Source organism: Solanum stenotomum, chromosome 8 (assembly GCF_019186545.1).
Source record: "Solanum stenotomum isolate F172 chromosome 8, ASM1918654v1, whole genome shotgun sequence".
NCBI classification, from domain to species: domain Eukaryota; kingdom Viridiplantae; phylum Streptophyta; class Magnoliopsida; order Solanales; family Solanaceae; genus Solanum; species Solanum stenotomum.
The window spans coordinates 12,970,122-12,980,113 of NC_064289.1; the positions used below are offsets into that span (position 1 = coordinate 12,970,122).

At 35.7% G+C, this 9,992-nt stretch overlaps 1 protein-coding gene across 1 annotated transcript; it reads right to left on the reverse strand.

The window, feature by feature from the left end:
* Nucleotides 1–336: 336 nt before the first annotated feature.
* Nucleotides 337–8,971, reverse strand: LOC125872648 (T-complex protein 1 subunit eta). Its single transcript, XM_049553409.1, has 14 exons — nucleotides 8,788–8,971; nucleotides 7,856–8,116; nucleotides 7,501–7,626; nucleotides 7,168–7,371; nucleotides 6,372–6,541; nucleotides 6,108–6,243; nucleotides 5,293–5,409; nucleotides 5,046–5,165; nucleotides 4,868–4,966; nucleotides 4,695–4,784; nucleotides 3,747–3,834; nucleotides 3,140–3,228; nucleotides 2,905–2,979; nucleotides 337–696 (listed from the first exon to the last, which is right to left on the reverse strand). The coding sequence occupies exons 1-14, from the start codon at nucleotides 8,800–8,802 to the stop codon at nucleotides 610–612; spliced, it is 1,677 nt and encodes a 558-aa protein (XP_049409366.1). The 5' UTR covers nucleotides 8,803–8,971; the 3' UTR covers nucleotides 337–609.
* Between the last annotated feature and the right edge of the window lie 1,021 nt (nucleotides 8,972–9,992).

The following is a 9,992-nucleotide window of genomic DNA, read 5'->3' on the forward strand; positions in this document are numbered from 1 at the left end:
AATACTTTTCATATAGTTTTTGAATATCCAAATTTTTAGTTTAAAATATTGAATTAATGTAATCTAATTTGACTTTGAATACAAGTCATATTGATTTTCAAAAAACACAACATAACAATTAAAAAGGAACGGAGGAAGTATTGGTGTACAGGTATTACTAAAGAGTAAACGGGTCTGTGGTAAATATTTTCGCTGGATCTGAAAATATCTTTAAACCTCTATGTTGTTATACTTATCAATTATTTTTCCCAAGACTTCTTTTTCCATTGATTTCTTATCTATAGACACAATTAAAAGTTTTATGTCGTAAATTTGTGAACTTTTCAACACAAGATGAAGTTTAATACACAGAATATTATATATCCAACGGCAGGCTTCGTACATTACACAACTGACAGCAGCAAAAATGATTTAGTTCACTGGATGTTGCCTGAACTTAACACAACTCTGTTTTCATTGTTTTTGGTTGCTATATGAGAATCCATGCCCAAATTTGAACATTTTGATCGAGGGAGACAGTTAGAACTACAGAAGGGAGGAGCAAACAATGCAAAAAAAGCAAACACTACATAAAAATCATAGCAAAATCTGCAAAAGAACTTGTGAAATCTATCGCCGCCTCATTCCACGTCCACGCCCACGCCCTCTACCACCACCCATGGCACTTGCAGCAGCATCTCCTTGTGCACTCTCAGACTGCAATTTGAAAGGAAATAGAAATTATTTCACGCATTGTAAGGATGCTAACAAGTTTGATGGACTCATCCAACACAAGCAAAAAGGAAACCAGATAAGCAAACCTAAAGAATCCACAAAACTTCACCAAAACTGCAGATACACATGGTCAGCTTGAAGAAGACTAGCTTAAACTAATCTGACTTTTCTAGATTCAGAAATTCTTAGAGCACAGCAGAGGTAGAGTGCAAGTTATAGCTTTCCACTCCACAGTAGGAGACGGTATCCTCAAAGAAACCAGCCTTTTTTAGGACCTTAGCTACTGTTCTAAAAGGAAGAAAATTGACATAGGAAACCCACAAGGCTATGATCTAGTCATAAGAGCAGTGTGTGATGTGTGGGGGCTAGGTGCACGTCGCGATTTCAAACCCTGCTACAAACAAAAGCCTCGCATTTAAGAAGAGAACCATAGAGAAACAGGCACATTATTCACTGAGTTTTGGACAGTGCGCCAACTCGCCCTCAGGGATTTCGCAGTTATCAAAATTAAAAGGTAAGAGATATAGGAGAACTTGCCAAAACTTTGCACATTACGGTCTCTTCTCATCCAGCTCAGACTGCAACATTGAGCGACCAGACTGCTATAACTTTGTCAGCTTAGGCTAAATGGCACCATATAGAGTTTCCCTCCATACACATCTCTATTATTTTTTCCTTCCCCACTTTGCTTTGTTAGAGGAACGAGGAATGGGATAAATTCTTGACACCTACACAGCCCTAAAATGCATAGTAACAACAAACCTTACCACTAAGGCCTGGCCACAAAGATCTTAAGTTATACTGTTAATCAACAAAATTCAGAAGAGCTACCGCATCATTACTGGGTTATTTTCTTCCAGCAATTCTTGCTGAGCAACTATCAACTCAAGAGTACAACAGTGGGAGGCAGTAAAATTCCTGCAATGCCTTGGCAGTTGTGACGTTGATTTGTTAACAACATACCCAATGTAATCCCACAAGTGAGGTGTGGGGAGGGTAGGATATACTTAGACCTTAACTCAATCTTTGTAAGGTAGAAAGGCTGTTTCCAACAGACCCTCGGCTAAAAAGAAGTGAAATCAAGGCAGGATTGAAAAGATAATAACAGCAGCAAAATGACATTGATTTGCTGAACCAATGAAATCATTGATGTTGTGGACACAATGATCCTACGTAAGCATACAGCCGAAAGATGCACTAAGACGAAAAAATCTCCAAATTTTAAGAGTACATACAATCTCTTAGATTTCATTTTTCAATTAACAATCACTATAAAGTTGTCACCCTCCCGCCTCTTACAACTACAATTACCTGTCCCACTATTTCATAAACTTTAGTCTTTCCTTTGCTAAAAGCACTTGATAACACAAATTGAGATCTGAAAACGTTTGTACTTTCCAAGACACTTCCGAAAACATTTTTTTAAAACCAATACTTTCCAAGACTTGGAAAACTTAAACAGACTATAATGTTTAGGTTGGCCTCTCCATGTTCTGCCTACACAACCCACAGAAAACCAAATTAAAAATTCATATTAGTTTGTGTAGGGAGTACAATAGGATTTTCAAGGCTTCCTCTTCATATTCACCTCCATTCTCGATGTTCTTCTCTTCTTTTTTCTTTGACAAAAAGAATTATATTTCTTAAATTTCCAATAATAACAATTATCTTTCTTAACCAGAATCTCTTTTTCATTCCTGACAAACTGTCTCACAGAAGAGTTTCAGAAGGAAATATGAGAAAATAAAAGGGAGAAAAGATGGTGAAAATTGATGATTAAAATACATGAAACCTATTTACAGGGATGAGATACAATCCATATTTTATATATAACCTATCATGGAGACATGGACTAACTTCATACGACAATAACATTCTAAAACCAAGTCTTCAACATTCTAGTGGTAACAGCCAGCACAAGGCACACCCTGAGAGGTGAAAATCACAACTCTAGTTTACTGCATGTACCCTACTAGCTAATCTCAGTTCTCTCTCTATCCCCTTTATTTCCCATTCCCACCTATTTCGTCAAATTGTTTTTGGTTAAATATTTTAAAGTAACTTATAGTATCTTGAAGACTAGAAAAGCAAAACAAAGGGTGACTTACAAAACCCAATCTGCACTGTCTATTATGTCCATAATGGTAGACAAATTGGGGAGAAGTTGGGGTTTCACAAAGATGAAATTACCTTAGGATTCTTCACTGTCTCATCTACACTCAGAATGAGGCATGCTGCTTCAGTGGCTGCATTGATGGCATTTATCTGGACAAAGTAGAATTTGTAATACTTTTAGGAACCAAGAATAACTTGTGAAAAACTGACGCTTTGGTATCAAACAAAGGAGAAAAGATGAGTGATTGATTAATAACAAGCTAAACTAAATTTATCAAATAAAAAAAAAGAACAGTGGATGTAAATATACCTTCACGACTGCTGGCTCCCAAACAAAGTTGGCAAATGAATCAGCAATGCCACCAGTATTAATGTCGACTCCATAAGGTGCACCCTCACCTGCCCAGGATAGTGTTTACCGTTAAGGAGCATGAAGTTTCTTCTTCTTTATTTTCCTTTTTCTTTAAGTACTCCATCCTGTCCTATTTTACGTGTGGTGTTGCTATTTAGGCAGTCGAACAATCTCTTCTCTGATTATAATTTTCTCAAAAAAAAAAATATTCTGAATCATTAACTAGGATGACTTCTAGTACTTTCCCAGAGCTTTTCAAATATGCAAATTTTATTTTAATTTATTTGAAGAATCATATACCAATAGTAAAAATTAAGTTCTATGACCCTCGTACTCCGAACCCTTCAGAAATAGGGACAGAAGGGGTACCATTATTAAGGGAATACAATAAGAAAGAACCCCAAAACTTTTGCAGAAAGCCATCCCAGGAAAAACTAACTACCCTCAAAGTGGCTAGAAAACTTGAAAGTCTAAAAAGTTAATACTGTTCTTATTATCATTGTTTTAAGAAAGAAAAAGTTGCTGTTATCATTATACATCCTCCAAAAGGAAATGGTAGGCATACCAGACGGAAGAGCGTGTTTTTGTCTGAGCTTGTTCAGCACATCAGTTGCATCAAAACCAGCATTGTCACATAGCTGACGGGGGATAATCTGCATTATGCCAAAGTTGAAACAGTAAGGTATCACAGAATTGAACATAAGTTCTATAAGGAATAAGAGACATCTCACAATGACTAAGTTCCATAAAACCTGCAATATCAAGAGATTGTCTACAAAAAGAATACTGAGGCCTATCTCAAAGACCTACTAGCATCAGCAGCCCTAGCCAACTAAGAATGATAATTCAGACAAATCCCTTACCACATAAAAAGAGCAATAGCAATAGCTTAAAAAGAGTTTTTACAACAAACAATATGTTTCTTTTGGAATCAAACAAGTCAAGTCCTTGGTAAACATACATTTGACCAACAAAGATAACTTCATCAAAAGCAGATATAACAAACCCAATTATAAAATTAGACAGTTGCAAGAAGGTCTAGGACTCAACCACTGATAAAATTAGACTAGTGTGGTCACATACACCAAAGTAATTGTTGATAAAAGGGAAAGCGCCAATCATAAGCCCTCCGAGAAAAGGGGCTTTCAGCACACCCTTTGTGCTGATAACATTCTTTAAAAAAAAATCTTCACGAGAAAATAAAAGTGGCAAGGATGGATAATACAATAAAGCAATGCTAAGCACAGCCCTCAGCTGCTCTCTACATCCATTGTGCACTGCCTCACAACTACCCTCACTCTTGGACCACAGAAAAAAAGTTACTTCTACAACACCACATTGTCAGTTTGAAAATCAATCATATAATTTATTTCTGACTGAGAGGACGACTAGCATCTATTTCTTATCATCAGGGTTTCTAGAATATACCAGTCTAACCTTGCATATCTTTCTGATGAAAAAGACCACAGCAAATAATTTCTCTGTTAAAGCAAAATGAAAGAAGAATAGCTACCTCAAGAGCTTTTGCATAAGAGTTTATGAAGAGCTGAGATTTCCCTTGAATTGTTCGAGCATGGTGCCTCAAGAAACGGCTTATTTCCATCTGCATCCAAGCATTTTATCAATCAATAAGGTACAACTATTATCATAAAGAAATCTTCTCGGGAGGTTGTAGAGTGTGCTTACATCTATCGCACCACCTCCAGGAACAACCGTAGAGTTTTTCACAGCCCTTCTAACAATCATAATAGCATCATGCAAGCTTCTCTCAGCTTCCTCAATGAACTATATAGACCATTGAAAAAGAAAATTAGGATCAAAGAATCGAATAATAATTGTATGCATAACTGAAGTGATCAAAAACCTGATCTGCTCCACCACGAAGGACAATAGTGGCGGTCTTGCCCGAGGGACATCCACTAAATATATTGAATCTCTCATTTCCAACTTGCTTCTCCTCAAAAATCTCACAAGAGCCAAGAACCTAGATAATAATCCAGTTGGTTAAAGTAAAAGTTATCAACCAAAACCTAATACTATAATTTAACCATGTTATGGAAGGTGTACAGTTGTCCCGGTAAGACAATGGGTAACAGGGACAAGGACCAGACCTCATCAATAACATTGTTCACAGTTGTCTGCACTGTTCCACCAGCGGCAGCCGCTACCCGCTGCAGATCCTCTTCAGAGACACGACCAGCACAAAATATATCTCGGTCTGCAAAATACTGGGCAGGTAAAAGACATAAAGAATATCAGTCATAATCTTCACAATAATCTCCTAAAGCCCAGAAGTGTCAGTGAGAAGATGATGGCAGTAAAAACCAACAGCTCCATAACTGTACTTCCACATATCTTTGCACCAACCAGCAGAAGAACAAGCAAGGTAAAAAATTTAATAAAGTTCAGTAATTACACAGCAAGGCAAAACTCTTTTCCTCATAAAAAGTTCACCAGTGTACTATATTGCACAGGATGGAGAGACTATAGTTTCTTTTTGATAAAATAAGGTAAACCAGATGGGGAGATATAGTTTCTACTTCTTTCCCTCACAGAAATTCTGTCAATTTCTAAAACTAGGATAGATCATCTGGTTTGTTGTAAAATTACTGACACCTCCCTCTCCAACCAAAATTAAGAGGGTGAAGGAGGCACAATGAGTTCCAAAAAAAGTAAGGATGAAGAGGGAGGCACATGCTATTTTTAGTTCATTATGCATATTATGACACTTTAAAACACATTTGATATGTCGGAATACACTAGTACACTACCATAACACAAGAAAAATCGTCATGACGATCTCCCCAAAGATAAGGCAACAACTTTTAGTGCCTACTTACTATCTATCTAAATTCTTGTTCTCCGAAAAAACCAAGTTATGATCATGAACCAAAGCAATGGACCATAAAGCAAGTTTGTAACCAACCTGTGTGGCCAGATCACCAATAGCGAGTCTAGACAAAACAACTTTGGCACCACTCTTTACACATTTATCCAACTTGTCATAAATGATATTCCACTCTGCATCAACAATTGACTGATATTGCGCTGGATCTGAGAGCCTACACAAAAGATGATTAGGTGGAATAAGCACCTTCGGAACTGTGCAACTTATGAAAGAAAATATTGAATTGGAGAGATTACAGAACTATTCTCAAATAAAATCAAATGTATGCGAAAAACATACTACCTTATCTCTGCATTTTCTTTTTCTGATTTTAGCTCCAACTCTATGTTCAGTAAAAGTATCTTGGGGTTTACAAACTTCTTTGGCTGCTGTTCAAAACCAGCATAGGAAAATGTCTTCTTAAAGGCAACACCATTTACAAGGAAGGAATCCCGCATAGTACCTCCAGGGACCTACACATACAAAAGGGAGCAAAAGAAAAGGTAAGAAAATATTAGATAAGCTCGTAGAACCAATAGTAAAATTTTCTGTAGTCTCTAATCAAGCTGTAATCCAACAGCATAAATGATCTTCATTTGCTCAGAGATCTATCTTCAATTTCCTCAATGAATATATTATACTCTCTTCTTCCATACCCTAAAACATATCAAAGGATCCACTTGTATGGGCTTAACTAAAACTCATATTAACCAATAGTTGTTTATCAAGGAGAAGTCCACATAAATCAACCCTGTTGACTGAATAAGATGAGCTTTTTTTCTTTTGATAAGGTAAAGATTTTAGTAAGAGCTTACTCAAATAGTTACACCACCTAAGTTTATGTCTTATTTATGAAGGGAAAAGAAATCATATATATAGACCTAAAAATAGATGGTAACAAAATTTGACAAGGTAAAGATTTTGTTTAACAGGTACCAAGATGGTACAGAGAGGAATACACCAGATATACAAATTTTGTAAGCATCTATTTTTAGGTTCTTCTGACCAAACAAAAGAACCTAAAGGCCGACACGACAAAGTCCAACATTAAGCAACCACAACCTCATAAAAGACAAACAAAAAATTCAGTTGTGTATACCTTCTTAATTCCAATCATGTTCAGCCTATCATCAGTTCCGATTGCAAGAACAGCATCCACAACCATGGATGCAAAGAATTCCTTTTCCCCTCCAATGAGCTTTGATGACAGAGTTGTAGCAGCACACTTCGCAAGCAGACTTTTCTTTTCTTCCAAACTTTTTCCCTCTATGCTAACAGCCAATTCTTTTACCTTCTCAATTGCCTACATAATCAATACCAAATTGCTCAATAAACTATGATGACAAACCAACTGCACCCTACCGGGACAGCGAATATAGCCAAAAGGGGTAAGACAAAAAGGAACAAGCAACCAGGAGGAGGAAAAATCTACCATATTAGAAGCGGTTCGATAACTACGAATAAGATTTTGAGGGTGGACACCCTCTTCGACAAAAGGCTTGGCTTCCTTTAAAAATTCTCCTGCAAGCAGAACAACTGTAGTGGTTCCATCACCAACCTGCAGACAGGGACAACAACACACTAGTAGTGAAAAAGGGGTTGACGGGACAAGCATAAAATTTCCCATGCTCATAAGTTCTCAACTGCATATACGGTCCAACTTATGAGCCGCATCTCATGTACCTTTGAAGTAAAAGCACAGAAATCGACTTTGCAGCATTAAACTGTTCAACTGATGTTATAGCAACAAATAGCACAAACGCTGAGGCAGTAAAAGTACAGCATACCTCAGAGTCTTGGGACTTGGCAATGTCAACAAGTATTTTTGCTGCAGGATGAATTATGTCTAGAAGTTTCATTATAGTGGCACCATCATTCGAAATAGTGGTGTTTCCTTTATCATCGTGGATCAACTTGTCCATACCCCTAGGGCCAAGGGTGGTACGCACCACATCAGCCACAGCCATACATGCATTTATGTTGCTCACCAACTGTGCCTTCCCTTGGGACGTGTCTGTCCCTTCCTTCAGCAATATGATCTGAGGTTGCTGTTATTTGAAAAGCCACAACACCAGATCAGAAAATAATCAAGGGAAAAAAAAGAAACAACAATAGCCAGACAAAATACACCATTACCACATAGGTATATAGCAAATAAATCAATCAACTGTGGCTCATTTCCAAATTAGTGGCATTGGCTATAGAATTCTCTATATTCATTCTGTTCTACTGGGACTCATTCCAGTAGTAATTAAAGTGTCTTCTAAAACAAATTAGTAAGAGTATAAAAACCTGGCAACAGAAAATGTGGATCCTTAAGTCTGATCTTAAACATGTAACACAAATTCTTCACCATAACACTTTTCATACTCTCAACAGTATCGAAGTTACAACATTAATCTGAATTTACCTCGAACAAACTATAGGCACAATTGCAATTTCAGTTGTCTCGATTAAAAAAGTAAGCTTTTTGCTGAAGTTCACAGTTAAAAAAAGGCATTATATTCACAACCATGGGTGGATTTACAGGGTTGGCAACCTCCCGCATCCACATCCAATGCCTTCGGTACATGTACGTATGTTTGTTTACACACAATCACACTAAACTAGCACCCATTTCCATGAAAGAGTAGTGAACAGTTATACTTCACCATGTTACACATTTTGAGAAATCTAAACAGATTTGCTTCTCATTTCAACTATATAATTGCAGGCTTACCATCATGGCAGACATTGTTGGAGGCGATTTGATCCGACTTTGATCTTGAGGAGAAAGTAAGCTTCTAGGGTTTTTCCTTTGCTCCTTAGGTTTAGCAAATATTATACACTTTTTACTTTACTGTATCTAATAATAAATAATATAAAAAGGGTATAATCAAGAACCTTTTGTGCTTCTTGGCATTAAAATGTCAAATAGAGGATAATTTTGTCATTTCAAAGTTTCCATTTGTTTTCTCTAGTATTTTTACACTTTTGTTCATATACACATTATTCCATAATGTATCGTATTTATATAGTATTGTGTTGTATTATATTAATTAGTACTCCCTCCATTTCAAAATTATTGAATTGTTGGGTGTCTCACATCTTTAAGAAAACATTATGACATAAATTAGACATTGCCCTTCCATTTTTGCCCTTATTAATTATTCTCAAATTAATCTTTAGAATAATTCAAAGTAATTAAATTTTTTTGAACTCGTCACATGGAAAAACCAAATGAAGGGTAAAAATAGAAAATTATTCTAAAAGTAGTCTTGAGGATTGAACAATTAAGTTAATTTGAAATATGAAAAATGTCTCAACAATTCAATTGTTTTGAAATAGGGAGAGTATTGTTTTAATGAATATTGTGTTTTAATAGATTGAACCGTTCTCCATCGTTGTCTAATGTCACACATTCATAATTTGAATAATAAACTTACAAAAAAAAAATAGAGGACGATGTAGAGTTATGAAAAGGTTGGATAAAGGATAAAATAGAGTTATTATATACTCCCTCGGTCCCTTTTTACTTAACCATTTTTTGACTTTTTACTTGTCATTTTTGAAAAATCAAGAAAAAACAATATTTTTTACCTATTGTACCCTCATTTTTTTAGAGAGTTAATGTTTATAAAAAAGGTAGAACCTCTTTAATGAGTAAATTGACTTTGGAATTCTATCAATTTACAGGGGTAAAACAGTAAACTCATTATGTCAATTATAATTATTTTCTAAATAGATTTACCGAGTAAAAAATGGACAAGTAAATAGAGAGAAGGAATAATAAGTAAAGACAAAATAAGACGAAAAATATTTAGGTAACGATGTGATCACAACAAAATGATCGTTACATAAAATGGGTCATTTTGTTGTCACTTAATAATATAATAAATAATACGATATAATAAAATTTAAGTAACAATTAAATAAATATTGTAC

Bases quoted from the DNA above. Each gene is read 5' to 3' on its own strand.
- LOC125872648 (XM_049553409.1), bottom strand. The intron at 4,967-5,045 runs GTTTTTGATCAC...TGGTCTATATAG, and splicing joins TTCGTGGTGGAGCAGATCAG to TTCATTGAGGAAGCTGAGAG. The intron at 3,835-4,694 runs GTAGCTATTCTT...GGCATAATGCAG, and splicing joins CTTATGCAAAAGCTCTTGAG to ATTATCCCCCGTCAGCTATG.